This window comes from Sinocyclocheilus grahami, unplaced genomic scaffold (assembly GCF_001515645.1).
Source record: "Sinocyclocheilus grahami isolate Dianchi unplaced genomic scaffold, SAMN03320097.WGS_v1.1 scaffold94.1, whole genome shotgun sequence".
NCBI lineage: Eukaryota > Metazoa > Chordata > Actinopteri > Cypriniformes > Cyprinidae > Sinocyclocheilus > Sinocyclocheilus grahami.
Window position 1 is genome coordinate 2,501,308 of NW_015505273.1, and position 21,378 is coordinate 2,522,685.

Genomic DNA, 21,378 nt, shown 5'->3' on the forward strand with positions numbered 1-21,378 from the left:
TCTCTCTCACACACTCACACACACACACACACACACACACACACACACACACACACACACACACACACACCTCCTGCACACAGATCTGTTAGCACAGCTCCAGGATATCTGTGCGGATCAATATTGATCTGCTAACAGCAAACGCGCAGCTTCCTCTGACTGCCACCTGTTACACACGTCTCATAAAGCTCCAATAAATCATTACTGCTATTATTAAACATCACTGTCAATATTAGCTGGTCATCTGACACCTGAACTTTTGTCTCAAAATTGCAATTTTACAGCCCACAATTTGGACTTCTTGTCTTGGAACCGCAAATTTGTATCTCAGTTCTGACCTTTGTTCTAAGAATCTTAGAACTTTTTTCTCAAGTTTATATCTCACAATTTAGACTTTTTTTCCTCTGAATTGCAAGCTTATATTGCAACATTTTGACTTTTTTTCTTAGAATTGCACATTTGTATCTCACAACCTTTTTTCTAAGAATTGTGAGTTTATATCACAATTCAGATCTTATTTTATTTATTTTTTTATTTGCATGTTTATATCTCACAATTGAGACCTTTTTGCTCAGAATTGCAAGTTTACATCTCACAATTCAGACTTTTTTCATAGAATTACAAATTTTTATCTTGACAATTTGGACAATTTTTAATTTACATCTCACAATTTTTACCTCAGGATTGCGAGTTTACATCTCAAAATTAATAACTTGCAATTGTGAGAAAAAAGTGCAAACTGTAACCTGTTCTGCAGGGTCGCAAACAGCAAAAATAATGCTAAATGCAAACAACAAAATGCATATAGAAAAAGATCTCAATGACGTCTCAAACTGTGCTTGGATTTGCCAAGATACCTGCACTCAAAACTCAAAACTGATCTGAGCTGCTCTTATGACCTGCATTCATTTTATAGCTCTATAATCCAACTATTGTCTCATTTATAGAATTTCAGTTGAAGAAACATAACCGATATAACGCCATGAAGTCTCCTGAGCTCTGAAAGAGCAACAGAAAGTTCCTGCAGGGAGGGAAAGAGGGAAATAGGAGTTTGACAGGAGGAGAGGGAGGCGGGAGGGAGAGTTAAAGAAAGGAAGGCAAAACAAAAGCTGCACCTGGTGCCTATCAGTCCACACACACACACACACACACACACACATCTGCTGCTCTCTCGCAGAGCATGCGTTCGCCTCAGCAACAGGTCGAAGCCTCATGCATGCTGACGTCTGAGCGAATGCACATGTCCAGTCCTCTCATCTTTTCAATGAAATCATCACCTGACCCTGAGCTCATCAGCGTCAGTCACTTCAACTATATCTAGAGTCTGACCCTCGATTCATTGACCGGCCAAACCGACACAGATGATTCAACTCTCTCAAGTGCATTCATTTGAAACGGATTTATTGGTGCTTTTAGATGTTTTACTGAAAAAAATCATTTTTAACGCTGTAAATGAAGCAAATATTAGAGTACGTTTTACAAGAAAATTCTACTTCAAAATTTCATTTAATTCAGCGTTACTTGCCTTTTTTTATTATTTGTGAAATTTACTAGCAATTTCAGAGCAAAACTGTTCAAAAAAACTATTTTTTTCAGTGCATATTAACAGAACGAGCTTAAAGACAAAGCTATTGATTAGCATTTGAAGATGATTGGATTGTAAAGGCACATTTGAGATGTATTTAATTGGTATTTAAGTACCCCAATATTACCAGAAGGTATCTGGAAAACAGAGTTTACTAATTAACTACAGACAATGAACACGATTCTAGAAAGAGATTCTAGTGATTCAGACTTCGCTTGAGTAGTTTCCATATTAGAATGACAAAACCTTAACAAAAAAGTACTATGGTACATAAAACACTTACAAAAAACACAATGGAAAAACACTGAAATACTATAAAAATCACTGCACCATGGCGTTTTGAAATGATCTTGATTCAGGGTAATTTTGCACAAAATGATTTTCTTAATCAGTATTTTTGACTTCTTTTACAATAAAACAATCTAAGCATCCTTAAAACTAAATGCATTGACTAGCGACGCAAAACTGCTTCAAACATGATGTTTTCAGAGAATATATGTCAAAAATAGATGTATTTTGACTGCTCTTGGCAGATAGTTTTGTTTGTTTTCAGTATGGATCTCACTTATTTATTTCACTTCTTCATCACTGCAGCCTGTTGTGGATGTAGTTTCACGTACGTCAGACTGCATTTTCAGCTATGATTTGGACTTCACACACTCACACACACACTTAGATGCACATTTGCATGATTAAGTGAAAGTTGCTGACATCCTGATAGCAGTAATATCCACTAACAGGACACTGCTTGTGTGTGTCATGACTGAAGTCTAAAGTGGCTGTCCTTCGGCTCATTGAATCGCTGCCCTTCTGACCTCTGTGGCACTAATTGATTGGCCAGCTGATCAATCACTCACTCAGCGGCTGCTCTGATTGGCTCCTTCCGCTTGGTTTTAGAAACACAGAGATCAAGCTGTGGGACTCGAAACGAGCCTGTTGAAATGTTAATGTCAGTGTTTCTCTGGCACACACACATCTGGTCTGATGTAAGCAGGGTCTCCAGGTGTGTTTCTAGCCAGAACTATCCCTGGACCAGCTGCATCACGTCTCATGCCTGATGCTCAACAAAAATACTCCAGTCCAGATGTACAGCACGCTTCAGCTGTCTGGACTAAATCTGGACAATGTATTTGTCACTTATGGGCACTAATATGCGAGTTAGGTAGCATTTAAATATCATAGTAAACCAAACAGTACCATGGTATATATCAAAGTACTACCAGCTGATACTTGTCAGTGTTGGTATCATTAACTAAAACTATTTTAAAAAATATTAAATGAAAAATTAAGAACAATTTGAAATGTTGCCCTGCAACTAACTGAAAAATCTAAAACTAAAATGACTAAAACTATAAAACTGAAATAAAAGGTTATATTAAAAAATAAATAAATAAAAATGGCAAAAGCACATAACAAATTAGCTAAAAATTAAACAAAAAAATTAAAAAATAAAGTTCAATAGAAATGTTAATATAATATTTTAATATTAATATGAAAACGAATAAGAATGACAAAAGCAATTTCTAAAACCTAAACTAAAAATAAAAACTGAAATAAAAATAAACTTCAGTCGAAATACTGACAAAAGCACAACATTTTCAACAAGAAATTCTATATAATTATTACAATAAAATGCAAATAAAACGACAAAAGCATGTCACAAAATTACTAAAACTTAAACTAAAAATCTAATTAAATACAAATATTTTAATAAAAATGACAAAAGCACATAATAAAATGACTAAAACTGAAACTAAAAAATAAAGTTAAATAGAAATATAAAAAAAACGAATAAACATGACAAATAACAAAATGACTAAAACTTAAACTAGAATTAAAATGAAAACTGAAAAAAAAAAATACTATAATAGTATACAAATAATATATATATATATATATATAAAACTTTCTTAAGAAAAGTTTGAGACAAAATTCTAACAAGAATGTTCCATAATAGTACTATGCTTTTTAAAATTCATTTACAATGGTATCCTTTTAGGAGTATGAGGTAAATTCCTTGATGCACTAATCATTCAGTACCATAGTAAATATCAAAAGTACCATGCTTTTGATACCATCATCACTCTCTCATACACAGCAAGCATTGTGTCAAGCTCTGTTAAATCTTCTCTAACTATGGGGCCCTTAAAGACTAAACGTCTCTAGTTAGACTCCTCCAGGGCTCCTGAGGGACTCCACAGAGTGCTGTTCGGGGTCATCGAGCACAAGCCGCCCAGCGCTACATCTTCACTAGGGCTACTACTGACTGTTGTGATGTCCAGCAGACCTTCAGACCACACAGCAGGTCAAAGTGGGACAATGGCCGCACACACCGCTCCATCAGGCGCAACAGTTAAATGGTTGTTTTAAGGCTAATCGGCCGGATCAGCCGCCGTCTTGATGACAAGACGACAGTTAGCATTGCTTCAGCAGAGCTTATGTGGAACTTCCTGCTTCAACGTGACTCAACAGCTGCTCTATGGATGTGTGTGTGTGTATGTGTGTGTGTGCGTGCATGTGACATATTCATATGCAACGGTACTTGTAGGTGAATCATTAAGTACCATAGTATATAAACATATATACTATTTTAATCAGCAAGGATGCATTAAATTGATCAAAAGTGACAGTAAAGACATTTAAAATGTTACAAAAGATTTCTATTTCTAATAAATGCTGTTCTTTTGAACTTTCTATTCGTCAAAGAATCTTGAAAAATAACAATGTATCATGGTTTCCACAAAACGATGAAAAATATGACACTGAAGACTGGAGTAACGATGCTGAAAATTCAGATCTGCATCACAGGAATAAATTACAATTTAAAATATATTACAATACAAAAAAGTTATTTTGAATTGTAATAATATTAAACAATTTTTAAATGTATTTTTGATCAATTAATTGCAGCCTTGGTGAGCAGAAGAGAAATTCAAAGCTTTTAAAAACATTGCATAATCTTACCGACCCCAAACTTTTGAACAACTGTTCCAAAGTTTTGGGTCAGTAAGAAGAAATGTATACTTTTATTCAGCAAGGATGCATTAAACTGATCAAAAGTGACAGTAAAGACATTTATAATGTAACAAAAGATTTCTATTTTTTAATTAAATGCTGTTCTTTTTTTTCAGGATTCAACTAATCCTGAAATCCTGACACTGAAGGCTGGAGTAATGATGCTGGAAATTCAGCATTGCATCAACAGGAATAAATTACATTTTAAATTATATTAACATAGAACACAGTTATTTTGAATTTAAATAATATTTGAGAATTTATGTATTTTTGATCAATTAAATGCAGCCTTGGTGAGCAGAAGAGACCTCTTTCTAAAACATTACATAATCTTACCAACCCCAAACCTTTGGAATAGTGGCGTATAAAAATACTATCATACTATGATCTCCTACCATCACTTTGTAAATGTCTAAAGCAAAAAAAGGAAATGAAACACTAGAAACAGTGCTAAAATGCTTTATCCTTAAATTCGGAGGACTAGTAGATGCTAGTTGGATTCCAGTCCAAAGCTGTGAGTTTGAAAAGCAGACAGCATGTCTACAGGGAAAAAAGAAACACACACACACACGCTGTGCTGTCAGCATGACGCTGTGCAGTCCTTCTCTGCTGTGTGTCTGTCAGAACGCAGCTGTAGATTGTGTTAAGGTGACACACAGCAGACCTGCAGAAACACACAGCGCTCAGAGACAGACGTCAGTAATGAAATGCAGCGAGACGGTCTCTTCATATCTCGAAACTTTCTCCAGGACTGCAGTGTGATTGAGCTAAAACTGGGCTCAGATCTGACCAAATCTGCAATCAATGAAAAGCCTGAGATCTTGATATGAACTCCGACGTGATCTGAGCTTCTCCACATTCATCTCATAGCTCTGTATTCTCACTATATGACAGCAAGCTCAAAGAGGAACAATATATCTAATCGTTAACCATCTCATTCCTAATGATTTCATCGACTGATCTGTCCATCCATCCATGCAGAAAACGAATGCTACACAGTCTTTCCTGCATGACAGTTAAAGCAGATTTGTTTAATGAAGCAAAGCTTGACCCTGTGGTCAGAACTCCAGCTGGCATCTCATCAGTTCATCACACCTCGAGCTCCTGCCACGTGGAAACACTTCAACCAGTGAGACCCGTTTGAGTTTTCCAGTTATTCACAATCGAGTATTTCTTTTTTAAATACGTTTTTTATAGAGATTACACTCTCGAGGAGCAGTTTCCAGCTGATGAAATATCTTAGTGAGGAGCAGAAAAACTTTCCATGATGTTATTCATTTCCACGACTGACCTTCTTCAGGCTCCCAAATCACTATTTCAAAATTCCCTGATTATTGCAGCTTTTCCATGACCAGAAAGGCATGAATCACTTCTATTATACGAACATAAAACAGCATAGCAAATGCTATTATGTGAATCTGCATTAGATATAACCTCATGCATACGATTAATATAATTTTTTTTTATGAGTTTTCAACTCAACAAAAATAAAAACTGAATAAAATTATGTTTATTAATATTATTTATTAATATTATATTACATTATACTTATAGATTATTATATAGATGCACTATATAATTATATATTATTAATTAATATATTAGTATTTATTATAATATATATATATATATTTTTTTTTATATATATATTAATTTAAATGTATATAAATTAATATATATATAAATTAATTAATTAATTAATAATTTAGATGCACTAACCAGATGAACCATGACAGCAGTGCATTTGTGTATTTTAAAACCATTAACCAATTCTGTATGGACATGATAATACTGAATGTCTGCCAGATGAGTAAATCAAAAAGCACGAACCCTTACAGGCAAGAAAGTACTGTGGAAGTACCATAGTGAAATGTATATCTGATATATACAACTGCAATAAAAATAAAATATCATGGCATTTAGAAAGCACTTCAAGATACTTCCAAGAATACCATGGTAATTCTTTAAAAAAATGGCTTTCCACTGTATACTTTCAGAGGTTTGTAACACCAAGCTCTCCACAGACCCTTTAATCCACACATAAAAGTACCATGGTAATAGTATATAACATTGTACAAACACAAACACCTTATATCTACAGCCCTGGAATAGAGTATACATATGCAGTTTTGGATGCAAACATAAAATAGCAAACGCCAGTGGAACGGAGACAAACAACTAAAGGCATGAAAACACAGAGAGATGAAGCTCACCTCCTCTCTATGATGGTCCCCTCCGCTCGTGTCTTATTCCAAACAATGTAAATCACTCTGCTTTAGTGGCTTGCTCTCTCTTCATATGTGAGGCATGTGTCTGAAACTCTCTCACATATGTGAGCGCTGCAGTCCGAGTCCTTCCACCGCCAGTGAGGCACAGATGGACTCCAGATGGGTTCTGGGATTTAGAACTACTCTCTCTCTCTCGCTCGCTCTCTCTCTCACTCTCTCTCTCTCTCTCTCTCTCTCTCTCTCTCTCTCTGCTGGTGTCACAGCCCAAGCCACACCCACTGCATGGCTCATGGCCAATCAGCCACTGCTCTATTCAATACATTAAACTAGAGACTCATTGACATAACTAACTACTCTGGCACTCAAAGGCTAAACAAAGTGCATGCCAATTGTGTGCCGTTACTATAGGCTGAACTATTCAACTTCTTGCACATCAAAAAAGTACAATTTTATTGCTCAGAGTTGCTCTTAGGAGACCTAACTGATGTTTCAAGTAACCAGATGTTTCTTGTAAAATCACTCAGGAGAAATAAAATGTCAATTGTTGATGAACAACAAACAGAGCTAGAATTACTATTAAATCTATCTGTATTAGACGATATATATTCACAATAGTGGTGAGAAACTGCTTTAGGTTTTATTGATATGTTTTTATTTTATGCTTTTTTTTAGGTTTAGTATTTGTGAATTGTGTGTTTTTGTCATTTATAGTAGTTATTGTTTATGTATGTATGTGTGTACATGTATAGTTTTTTTTATTTTAATTAGTTTTAGCTATTTTAGTACATCAAGAACAAAATTAAAATGAGAAATGGTCCCTTGGCAACTCGCTGAAATAAAAAAGTTATTTTTTAAGTTTAGTTTAATATAATTACAACCTTGACTCCCAATCGTTACATATATATATATATATATATATATATATATATATATATTTGTTAGCTGGGACTGAAATTGTGGTTTCTCCATACAAAGGAAAAAACATGGAAAATTATTCCAAACATTACACTCTAAAAAAATGCTGGGTTAAATATAACCCAACCGCTGGGTCAAAACAACCCAATAGCTGGGTTTGTCCCTTTTTAACCCAGCGCTGGGTTATATTTAACCCAGCATTTTTTAGAGTGTATTAATAAACACTTCATGCGCATGTCAGATCATTTTCTTTTCAACTGGGGTGAGTGAGGCGAATTTTAACAAAATGTGACATGCAATAAGAAACATTATCTACAATATGGTGTCATGTGGCATGCTCTCTATCTCCCTCTCCATCGACCTCTAGACAAATAAACAGAGCCCTGACTAGCGGCCAATCTCTCGTCCCGTCCAAAAAGAAAGTCAAAAACGCATGACCTCACTCCCAGAGATTTCTCAAGCTTTTGGCATCACAGAGAGAGAACGAAACCCTAAGTTTAGTGAAAGAGCAATATATAATCCAGCCTGATTAATCAGTCAATATTGGAGATTATCGTTCTGTTATTAGAACTCATCATTCAGCCTAGCGTCAGCCATTTTTTGTGAATTTTGGTATTTTTAAAGAAAATATAAGTAAATATTGTGTAAAAATTTATAAATAATAATAATAAAATAAAAATTGTAAATATATATATACAAAATTGTATATATTTAAATAGAAATAATATTATAATTTTTTTATATATATTTTAATTTTTTTATATAAAGATCAGAGCCCATCTTATAGCCTATGCTATCCAAATGCATGAATGGAGGGAGTAAAAATCAAAAGAGTCATGTAAAACCTGTCTCTCTCTCTCTCTCTCTCTCTCTCTGCTGGTGTCACAGCCCAAGCCACACCCACTGCATGGCTCATGGCCAATCAGCCACTGCTCTATTCAATACATTAAACTAGAGACTCATTGACATAACTAACTACTCTGGCACTCAAAGGCTAAACAAAGTGCATGCCAATTGTGTGCCGTTACTATAGGCTGAACTATTCAACTTCTTGCACATCAAAAAAGTACAATTTTATTGCTCAGAGTTGCTCTTAGGAGACCTAACTGATGTTTCAAGTAACCAGATGTTTCTTGTAAAATCACTCAGGAGAAATAAAATGTCAATTGTTGATGAACAACAAACAGAGCTAGAATTACTATTAAATCTATCTGTATTAGACGATATATATTCACAATAGTGGTGAGAAACTGCTTTAGGTTTTATTGATATGTTTTTATTTTATGCTTTTTTTTAGGTTTAGTATTTGTGAATTGTGTGTTTTTGTCATTTATAGTAGTTATTGTTTATGTATGTATGTGTGTACATGTATAGTTTTTTTTATTTTAATTAGTTTTAGCTATTTTAGTACATCAAGAACAAAATTAAAATGAGAAATGGTCCCTTGGCAACTCGCTGAAATAAAAAAGTTATTTTTTAAGTTTAGTTTAATATAATTACAACCTTGACTCCCAATCGTTACATATATATATATATATATATATATATATATATATATATATATATATATATTTGTTAGCTGGGACTGAAATTGTGGTTTCTCCATACAAAGGAAAAAACATGGAAAATTATTCCAAACATTACACTCTAAAAAAATGCTGGGTTAAATATAACCCAACCGCTGGGTCAAAACAACCCAATAGCTGGGTTTGTCCCTTTTTAACCCAGCGCTGGGTTATATTTAACCCAGCATTTTTTAGAGTGTATTAATAAACACTTCATGCGCATGTCAGATCATTTTCTTTTCAACTGGGGTGAGTGAGGCGAATTTTAACAAAATGTGACATGCAATAAGAAACATTATCTACAATATGGTGTCATGTGGCATGCTCTCTATCTCCCTCTCCATCGACCTCTAGACAAATAAACAGAGCCCTGACTAGCGGCCAATCTCTCGTCCCGTCCAAAAAGAAAGTCAAAAACGCATGACCTCACTCCCAGAGATTTCTCAAGCTTTTGGCATCACAGAGAGAGAACGAAACCCTAAGTTTAGTGAAAGAGCAATATATAATCCAGCCTGATTAATCAGTCAATATTGGAGATTATCGTTCTGTTATTAGAACTCATCATTCAGCCTAGCGTCAGCCATTTTTTGTGAATTTTGGTATTTTTAAAGAAAATATAAGTAAATATTGTGTAAAAATTAATAAATAATAATAATAAAATAAAAATTGTAAATATATATATATATATACAAAATTGTATATATTTAAATAGAAATAATATTATAATTTTTTTATATATATTTTAATTTTTTTATATAAAGATCAGAGCCCATCTTATAGCCTATGCTATCCAAATGCATGAATGGAGGGAGTAAAAATCAAAAGAGTCATGTAAAACCTGTTGATTGTGTGCAAACAGTGCTCTGTGCTCTTTAGGGAGTGTGTTTGGCCTGCTATTCGAGTTAATGAGCGTTAACACCAGCTCCCTTCATTTGCATGTAAATGTGCATCTATAAAGCTCGGCTTAAACAAAACAACGACTTTCTGCTCTGAAATGCATCTGAAAGGAGTGCGTAGCCATTACACCACACATGGAGACAATGGAGGATGCCACAGAAAGTCTGTTTCAAATGGAAAACCCTGGGAATGACAGAAGACTAACTCTGTTCTAAAATTTGCTGCCTACCTTGAGAGTATTTTAAGGCCACAAAACAACACAAAAGCATAGGCTGCCTTCTAAAATGCCTTATTTTAGCCAAATTCTAAAGCGTTCATCGTCTGTTTGATTACGTTTTTAATTGATTTTTCCGTACATTTCTGCCATATGTACATTAACTGACAGTCACCACTGATAAGCTACCACTAAATATTGTAGAAACTTAATTTGCTGTAAAGCTGCTTTGCAATGATTTGTATCGTGAAAAGCGCTGTACAAATAAACTTGAATTGAAAATTGTTTCAGAGAACCATCAAAAGTAACATTCGCATAATGTTTGCAAAATTATACAATGGAATGTTCTTTTAACATTTTTGAAACATTTAAACACTGGACATTTTGTAACGTTTGAGAACATTCAGAAATAATGTTTAATGGGAACTTTAGGAAAACATTCTTAGAACAAATTTTGTGAGCTAGGTTTAAAATTGACTATCTTACCCAATATTTGTGTGTGCTGTGAATTTCTGTGCTTATTAAGTGTATTGTGTTAACATGCTAAACTAATAACAAAATGTCTACATCTTTGGCACCAAAACTGCCTGATAGATGAGTTTCATCGCTTTATTTTGGGTGAAAATCGTCCTGATATCGTCACATGATAAAGAGCACAGGAGCCTGTTTCTATCTGAATCGTAACGATCCTTCACTTCCATCTGCAAGACATTTCCTCCATTTGTGGACGTAACGCAGCAGGACGAGTGTGTTCACTCTCTCTCTCTCTCACACACACACACACACACACACACACACAAACTGTGCGGACTGCTGTTCCAAATCCACATCCAATCTCCTCCACAGCAAAATCTCTTTCCAAGCACTTCTCTGTGTCCGTCAGTCTCTCTCTCTGTGTGTTTGTAGTGGCATTCCTGCTCAGCTCTCGGCTCCAGTGTGTCTGGCCGCGCTGCACGCCTGGGAGCCATTAGTTTAAGTAAAGCCTGACACACACACACACACACACTCGACTCCTCTTACAAGACTTACAGACTGAGTGTGTTTGTATGTAAGTGAGGAGATGTGTGTGAAAGAGGTGTGTGAGTGTGTGTGTGTTTTCTTAGCTATAGTTTGGGGACCAAATTGTCCCCAGAAGTGACTTAAATCTGATTAAACCTCCCTTTGGGATCATCCAGGAAAGTCCTCAAATGAAAAAAACCTGTGTGTGTGTGTGTATATGTATATGCACACACACACACACACACACACACACACATACACACATATATATATATATATAAGTTTAGAAATATATACATATACACACACTGTAAATACATATGTACATACCTATATGATGATTATTATTATTTAACCTATTAACAATGCAAAAGGTTTTTAAATGTGTGTGTGTGTGTGTATATATATATATATATATGTATGTGTCTGTGTCTGTGTGTGTAATGTGAACTATATCATTTCTGCACCATTAGCATGACTAAATGAAATACAAAACAATAATAATGATTGGCTTAAAATGCCAAATTAAATAAAAAATGTGCAGAGCTTAGCTCTAACCCTAATCAAACACACCTGAGCAAGCTCATCAGGGTCTTCAGGATCCCTAGAAAATCACAGGTAAGCGAGTTTGATCAGGGTTTAGATCAGAGCTAAACTCTGCAGGATTTGAGGAACCCTGTAGTAAACTATGTAACTGTTTCACTAACTATTATTTAAAAAATGGCAGGCAGTACGCATATGTGTGATATTCAGTTAGTATGCTAGTTTTTCATTCTGAAACACAGTGAAACACAGACACACAGATCCTGCAGTATCTGAGAACCGTCACACTACTGGCAACTACTTCCCAAACTTCAGCATCTGTCCGAGCACGTGCATGAGCGCAATTTATGAGAGGGGGTCACACGCTCTCTTGGCCACATTACCCTAAAGTTTCCACTTTGAGAGCCAAGAAGAGAGTCCACATACACAGTTTACTGTTAGATGGATATAATGACCATCAAATGACCAGATTACATAACAATCCAGTCTCATAATCTGCATCTCAAACACAATTTGCAAATATTTGACATTCAGAACCAAACAAACAAGCTGTTTGATGCTCAATCAGATGCCAAAATAGAATTTTGAATAATGTGCAGTATATGCAAAAAATAGTATTTGAAACAGTACAAAGTATGCAACAATAAATGTTTATATAACATTACATGACCTCACAAAGCTGCGTGTTTAATTCAGAAATCGCAGAAATAAAGATGCATATATTGCATTTTCTACATTCCTAAAAATGTCAGAGAACAGCACTTCATCTGACCTGACTGCATTAACCACCCTTGCGAAAGTTTATCTGAGAATCTCTTTTCAAAGAGACAAGAAAATGATGAGGAGGAATTTACTGCCTGGCTTTACAAGAGAAGAACTGATGTGAAGTGCATGTGTGTGTGGACGGACAGAGAAACACACACCGCTCCATACCGAAGAGGTCAGATCCTAAACCAGGTCTGGTGTAAACAACCTCCGGACTATATTTAAGACGTCTGATATAATCACTGTTAGTCAACACAAATAAATGACATACAGCAGCCATAGAAGTACACGTGAATGTCATTGCATTCAAAATATCAAAGCACATTCTAGCAAACCTTTTCACAAAAGGATGTTTATTAGACTTTTAAATTATGCAATAATGAATATTTCAACAGTGCATCAACATTTTAGGTTACATTCATTTAAATGCATTCGAAACCTTGGTGTCTTCATTAGTTCATTTTAAATACTTGATCTTTTGTTTTCTAGTGCAGTGGCATTCACACATTTGTAAGTGTGATTTACACGTCTAAACACTTTCTGGAGCCGTTGCATAATGAACGAAGGACGTAGGCAGTGACCTTCAGCCTGATTTGGAGGTGCATATACAGTATATCAGATCCAAGTTGTGCTATTGGGATAAAATGCATCCGGAATCTCAAAGCATGGATGAGATAACGCGGCTCTAATGGGGATATTTTCTTGACAAAGACACAAAGAGCTCTGTGTCGGGCCTGTATGTGTGGGATCCATACCGAACAAAATCTAAGTCACAAGATGAGAGAAAGAGACACAACAAAAGAGGCTGTGTTCGCATACTGCATACTGCTCCAGATGAAAAAAAAATGAATAAAAATAATATGTGAAACTGTATAGTGCACCATTTAATGCAACACTATTAAACCGCTCATATTTATGCTGCATGCATTATGTACGTGCATATATAATTGTAATTGTACATAAATGCAGCCTTTTGTGTATATATATAATTTTCTAAATAATATATATTATTATGCAGCATAAATCGTATGAGCAGTACAAAAACAGCTTAAAAACAGGAAAAAAGCTGGTTTTGGTCGATGTTTAGAGCTTATATCTCTTGTTCTCCTACACCACACCTGTGTTTATTCTGAATTCTTGGTCCAATTTTGGCCTCAAGGCAAGAGAGCAGCTGTGTTATTGGCACAAACACACACACACACTATGAGCCACACACACCTGTGTTTGCAGGTGGTTCAGCTGGAGTATGTATAGAGAACACCTGGAGGGAAAGAGAGATAGAGAGAGAGACAGAGAGACAGAGAGCGAGCACCCATGGGGCTTTTTACGCTGTAAACCAAGGACTTAATTATAGTTGTGCAGATAAGAAGGGAAAGGGGATCTCACGTGTGTGTGTGTGTGTGTGTGTGTGTAAGCATGCCTTCCCTAAGGTTGGATTGCAGGAACTGTTCTGGCTTGTCGAGACCACCATTTCCCACAATCCCTTTGGCGTGTTTACCAGTGCTGGAATGCCTGAATCATTTTGATGAATCAGTTCTTTCAAACAGCTCGTTTCAATGAGCCAATTCATAAAAATGATTCACCAGTTACTTTACATCACAGTTTCAATCCCTAATGACTTATATCTGTCTATCTGTTAAATTGTTAACAGATGTATAGCATACTTGTTTATTTTATCAGAACACTTATGAGGTTTTATTTAAGTTAGGATGCTGCCTTTGTCGGCAATGAGGTAGCAGTGTTATTTTAGCTATTTAGTTTTAAATATATATATATATATTTATTTATTTTATTTATTTTTTTAATTAGTTTTTATTATTATATTTTTTATTGTAATTATTTTTTAATATTTTAATTTTAGTTGAACTTTTAATAATTACGGTGTGTTGATTTTTTTATCACAAAAATCAAATATTCGTATTAATTTTTATTTCTAGTTATTTTATTATATCAAGTTAAACTAAAAGAAATGGGGAAATTAGATCTTGGCAGCTAGCTAAAATAAAATTTAAGTTTTCAAAAGTTTAATTTTATTTCATTATTATCATTAAAAATAATTAAAATTTTGAACTTTTTTATAATTTTTAATATAAAAAGTTTAATAATTGTATTTATTTAAATTTTTTATTTTACTTAATTTTAATTTAATTTAGTTCATGTTTATATTATTTCAAGCAATGAACGTGTTTTTTTGTAGTTTTAGTTTAAATTTTAGTTTTAGTTAACCCATAAAATGTTTTCAGACTCAATCCAAATGGAATTTTTCAGTGTTGTTTGTGAAACAGTTCACCAAAAAGAATAGACAAGACTGATTCGTTACAAAATCAGACATCCCTCACGTGAGACGTAAACGCTGCGCTCACACTCATATTCAGAGTATTTCATGGGAGAGATATCATTACAGCCCTCTGGACAAAAACAGACAAACATAAAGTGTCTCATTCACTCTCCCGTTCAGAAGCATTACTGCCAAATCTACAGGAGAAATATAACGGATCATTGAAATGTGACACAGACATCCTGTTTAATGCGGCAGTATGGTCTGAAGCATGAGAAACAGTTGGGTATACACACACACACACACACACACACACACACACACACATCAGGTCTCAATGTCAAAGCTCTGGTAACTTCTCACAGACTGGACTGAAGGCGATTTTAACCCCTCATCAGCCACTGATGGCCACAAAACAGCTGGATTTCCCATCAGCCCATGAGAGAAATAAAGGATCGGACTGAGAGACAGGAAAGGAAAACAAGAAGTGTAATGTAACCGCTGGATTTATTTTCATTCATTTTTATTTTTTAAATTGCATGTATGTGGGAATCTCACATTTTATATATCATATTTAAAAAATATACTGTAAAATATGAAGAGATCACATTAAAATCTGAAGAAAAAATACATTTTGAATAAAGTGAAAATAAACATGTTTAAAAAAACATTTTCATTGCTGTGATTAATTGAGATGCTTTTATAGTTTTTATTAATATTTTGAACCTGTTTTTATTTTTAGAATTTTTTTTTATTTTAATTGTAGTAATTGTGTAGGGTTTTTGTCATTTTTAGTAGTTTGTGTGTGTGTGTTTATATATATATTGTTTTTAATAATTTTATTTCAGTTTTAGTTTTAGTTAATTTACTACATCAAGTTAAGTTAAACTAAATTAAAATCTTGAAATCTTGGCAATTAGCTGAAATAAATGTTTTTTATTTATTCTATTTTATTTCAGTTAATGTTTATTTAAGTAACAAAAATGTTTTTTATGCTTTTAATATTATTAGTTAACTATAATAACTCTGACTGTGATGCAAAAAAAAAAATCGATTATTAATAATTTAATGCTGATTTAAAATTATAAAAATCATTGTGCCCAGACAAAATGATTTTCATTACCATTTAAAAAATTTAATTTGTTGTTGTTATTTGCATTAATGAAAATTTGGGCGAGATAAATGTGTTTAATTGTCACGAAAACAACCTTAATGGTTCTAAAAAATAGGATCTATTGTCTTTACACAATCTATAATTCCTTGTTTTTTCCTATTTATTTGTAGGGTGAAATAGCACCTGGATATCTGATCAATAGATCCAACCATGCTGTACATCAATGTCTCTAACATAACGTTTCTTGAATCAGAATCTGAGACAACAGAAAGTTGAAAGAAACGCCACAGAAATGTTGGTGGAGAAGGTGGAGGGCTCGTTTTTAAGCGGTGTGGATGGTGGGGGTCTTAAAAAGCTTTAATGGCATGATAAGCCCCTTTCACAAGCTCTTAAACGCTCCTCCCTCTGATAGACTCCTCAATGACTGCCGTCTTTGTCCCTCTTTAAACTCCCACCGCTGCAGAAAGTTCAGAGCCCGATCAGCCGTCCCAAAATAATCCCGCCACTCCAAACCCTTGCTTTGTTTTCACCACAGCCGGATCAGCTGATAAGCATCAGCCCCGTGAACAATCACAGAACAATCCAAGACAACAAAACATCCCGCTGCTCGAGGAGTCTGCTGTTGAAACTGCAGAAAAAGACCTTTAAAGGGACGGTTCACCTAAAAAACGATCTTTCTGTCATCATTTGCTCACCATCGGTTTCTTTCACGAAACATGACACTTCCTGTTTCTTTGTAATTATTTGTGAAATTTAGCAGCAGTTTCTGAGTGAAAACTTTCGAAATAAATCCTACGCCAATTTTTTTTTTCAGTCTAGTTGGTGATGGAGAGATGTCAAATCTTCAGAAGTCATGCAATAGTTTTGTGTGAGGAATCTAAATAGGCCTGTCACGATAACAACTTTTTGTTGTGCGATATATTGCCCCAAAAATAATTGCGATAAACAATATTATTGTTATTTTAAGACCATTTTATGCCACTGAATATTTAATCATAATATAAAAGCAGAATGTGTGGTGGAGAGCAACTAAAAATCAACTTTTGTTGGTCAAAGAGCTTGTTTTCTGCAATAATCCAATGGAAAAATCTTACTGGGTTTTTGCCATGGGAACAGTGGTGAAAAAATCTATCGTATTGGGTCTCACGTGTCTTGTAACCAATTGTAATTCACGACTGAATATGCACAAGTCTAAATGAGCTTCAAGAGCAAGAGGGCAAATTCTGTCCAACAGGACTTTAGAGGAACATGTGGTCGAGTAGATAATGAGACTTTCCATCTTTAGGCGAACTGAAGTGCATCAAAACAAAGACAGTTGTCAACACATCGGGGTAATATTCGTGATGGAAGCATATAAAGAAATCTGGATTCTTCTAAACGGGGTCAGAGGCCCGACTCCAGGCGGTCCGGTCCCGCAATAATCCATATCTCCAGCAAAAACTGACATTCTGGGCAACAGTCGTTCGTTGGTGGCGAGAAAACTATTCGCTGTGGAGCCTCGACATCTGGATTCAATCTTGCACAGCCTGTCTGCGCAGCGGTGGCCGACGAGAAACATCTGGTGGAGTTGATGTCAATTACAGCGTTGTGTTTCTCTTCCGAGATAATCCATCCAACACACACAAGCGCGTACACGCTCGCGCACATACGGCCTAAACACTAGAACAGCTAAACACAAGTCAATGACATCCACATTTTTTACTTTATCAGAGGATGTTTGACATCTTCAGTGCTCGTTTTAACACTCTTCAGCACCCAACAGATGAATAAAACGCAGAACTGTGCATGTTAGGTTTGATAAACTAGCATTTGCAAACCACAGAACCCACCTAGGGTGCATCGAGCGTCTGTTTTATTACGGCTGGGACTCAAAGGGTTTGGTTATTTGCTAATTGGACGCAGCTCTCAGTGGTTTGAGAGGAGAACCGTGGAGCCACTGCGAGCCAAGACTACCTCGTTTGAACACTAACAGCTGCTAAAACCGAAGCGGAGACCCATACTTCATTCCCAACTCTTCTTACTCTCTCTTTCTGACGTGCACAAACTCTCCCACGCGATCCGAGGGGCGTGTTGTCAGCTCTGGAGACCCCGGCAGCAAAAGCCAAGAGCAATTAAAGCGCTAATTCAAACCTGAAGGGCCCTTTTGTCCTGTGTTTCCTTTCTTCAAGTCAGAAGATCGGAATCTAACCACCCCCAACACACACACACACACACACACACACAAACACAAACTTCCAGTCTTTCAAGAGCTCCGGCCAAAGTCTCACTAAAGAGGGATGTACATGAGCGTTTAAGTCTCCAGGATGCTGGACAAAACCGTAAATGTGTCGTTTTGGAAATGGTCCATTGTATTATCAATGGTAATACTCTGTTTTTTTAAACAACACTTACAAAAAGTACCATGGTAGTACCATGATTAGGTTTTTTGGACCCTAGCATCAGCATGTTTTATGGATGTTTGCCATAATAGTACCATGGTACATTGGAAAATACATTGGAAAACCATTTAAATAAGTTATCATAATATTACCATCTAATACCATCACTGTACCATGGCACCACCTACCAATTAAAAATATTTTTGTTGACTGAAAAAACCTTAAATAATTTAAAATAAAAATTTGAGATTAAAATTTTTTTTTAAACGTAAACCAAAATTAGAAACATAGCTTTGGCAATTAACCAAAATAAAATAAGTTAAAGATGAAGCACTAAAATGACTAAAACGAAATAAATTATTTATATATATAAAAAAAAAATAATAATAATTAATTGACAAAAGCACATCAAATTGCTAATGCTTCAACTAAAATTTAAATAAAATGTAAAAAATAAAAGCTAATTCAAAACATTAATAAATACTATAATAGTACACAAAATACTCAAATAGCAGTGATCTCCAGTAATAATACTATGGCACTTTGAGAGACACCATGATACTGAAATGTATGTGCCATGGTATTTACATGGTACTCCAAGGTATATTAAAAATATAATTGTGTATGCCCAAAAAAACTATGATATCACCATGCAAGTGTTTTGTAATGTACACAGGCAGTGTGATATTCACTGTCGGTCATCGTGACTAGTCCATCTTCAGCCCATCTCGCCCTCATGTGGTCAAAACCATCATCACATGGTCTGCAGCATCATCAGCTCCTAGTCCAATGCATTTGGTATTCAGGACAAGGAAACAAACCCCGGGGACAAAGCAATGGCCTGCGTTATTCTTGAGCACGAGTGACCCCGACAGCGCTGCTGTGGCACCGGGACGTTTCATTGTAAACACACACACACACACACACTCTCACACACACACACACACACACACACAAAGGCCTCCTGCAGATCAGTCCACCGAGCACCACTAAAGTCCAGATGGTGTGAAACTTTGCAGAGGGGATTAACGCCAAATCCTCCAGTGAGACACGAGAGAGGGGTCCGTCTCCAACCCTCAAAACAGATTAGAGCTGGTTTACCACGCTAGACAGACAGTGTGCCCTTACTACAATCTATGGTATTAGCATGGAAATGGGTATGCACTTTTTCACACAAATTACACACTTCAAAGAATACAATGACATGATTATAATTATAATGTCCAAACAAACAACAAAACATGGGAGTACTATGGTACTTGTCCAAAAAATATGGTAATTGCACTCTTACAAAAAAGTGCAGTGGCTATGATATCAATAATCCATGGTTTTTATGTGGTACTCCAAGAACACTATGGTAGTACCACCATCGTACTTTGTTTGGTCTGCACTCTTACCGTGGTACCAAGTTCCATGTTTTTTGTTTTATAAACATATCCAATTGACCTCCATGGTATTCTCTGAAGTACCTTTTACATTAATTCATTTAGCAGACACTTTTAGTGATATAAAAATAAAAAGCATAAGATCATTCATTGTAAATACCATGATAAATGAATATGCAATCCAAATAATGTGGTATTACTATCTGATATCATCATAAACAATCATAACATTGGCAAATTGAAAAAATTGTACAATTTAACACACTTTAATGATATAGTAAACAACAACTGACCACGGTAAAAGTAGTTGCCACTAAAATACCATATTTAACACCTCCCAAAAGCTTCATTAACTGTTCGAGGGGGTTTCCATATGAATGTATTATGTCTAATATTATCGGATGTCCCATTTATTTTGTTTAATGCTCATACCGGAAGCGTTCTGGCGTTCAAAACAAATGAGTTTGGAACGCTCGTGGCACGAAGACGCTGAAAAACATCGAGACGCTGTACGCATGCGCAGTCAATACAGTACAGTCGCAAACGCAAAGCAAGAGCGCATTTTGCGTGAACGATACCTTACAGTAAAGGCCGCAATGACGGTATTTATCATGGAAAATTCGCCATACACCCCCAAAATGTGTTATTCTCACTGCTCTGTTGATCTTTTTAGTCTGACATGCGTGTCGCGATATGTGTTGCTGTAAGAGAGGAGCTGCACGAAACGCTGCAAACACGCACAAGCCCGTCACATTAGCGCACTTACATTGAAACGCGCCCGGAATCCCGACCATTGTGACTCTCCTCGCGCTGACAGACTCGAGCCGCTCGCCGTGTGCCTGTGCTTTGTAGTTCTTCACGAATAGATCCACGGACCTCTGTGTGTGTGCGTGCGTGTGTGTGTGTGTGTCTGTGTCTCTCTGTGTGTGTGCGTGCGTGTGTGTGTGTGTCTGTGTCTCTCTGTGTGTGTGTGCGTGCGTGTGTGTGTGTGTGTGTCTGTGTCTCTCTGTGTGTGTGTGCGTGCGTGTGTGTGTGTGTCTGTGTCTCTCTGTGTGTGTGCGTGTGTGCGTGCGTGTGTGTGTGTGCGCGTGTGTGTGCGTGTGCGTGCGTGTGCGCGTGTGCGTGCGTGTGTGTGTGTGTGTCTCTGTGTCTCTCTGTGTGTGTGTGTGTGAGAGAGTCTCTGTGTGTGTCTGTGTGTGTGTGTGTGTGAGAGAGAGTCTGTGTGTGTGTGTGTGTGTGTGTGTGTGTGTGTGTGTGAACACACTGACAGCATCCCTGAGATGTTCATGACTGGAGGTGGAGGTACAGAGACTCTGCTATACAATAAACTAAAAACACCGTGGTGATACCATGGGACAGTCATGATACCAGATGTTACTTTGATGTATATCATGGTAATGAATGATTACAGTGTCATACACCATAATACATGTCCAAATGGTAAAACATGGTAATAGCATGTGCATGTTTCCAAATCAAATGTACCACGATAATACC

At 35.9% G+C, this 21,378-nt stretch overlaps 1 protein-coding gene across 1 annotated transcript in view; it reads right to left on the reverse strand.

The window, feature by feature from the left end:
• Positions 1-20,808, reverse strand: part of LOC107587637 (protein CBFA2T2-like) — a 39,748-nt gene extending 18,940 nt beyond the window's left edge. The window contains exon 1 of the mRNA XM_016275485.1: positions 20,648-20,808. Coding sequence (XP_016130971.1) covers positions 20,648-20,675 — 28 coding nt within the window. The 5' untranslated portion in view covers positions 20,676-20,808. The remainder of the gene's footprint in view (positions 1-20,647) is intronic.
• Between the last annotated feature and the right edge of the window lie 570 nt (positions 20,809-21,378).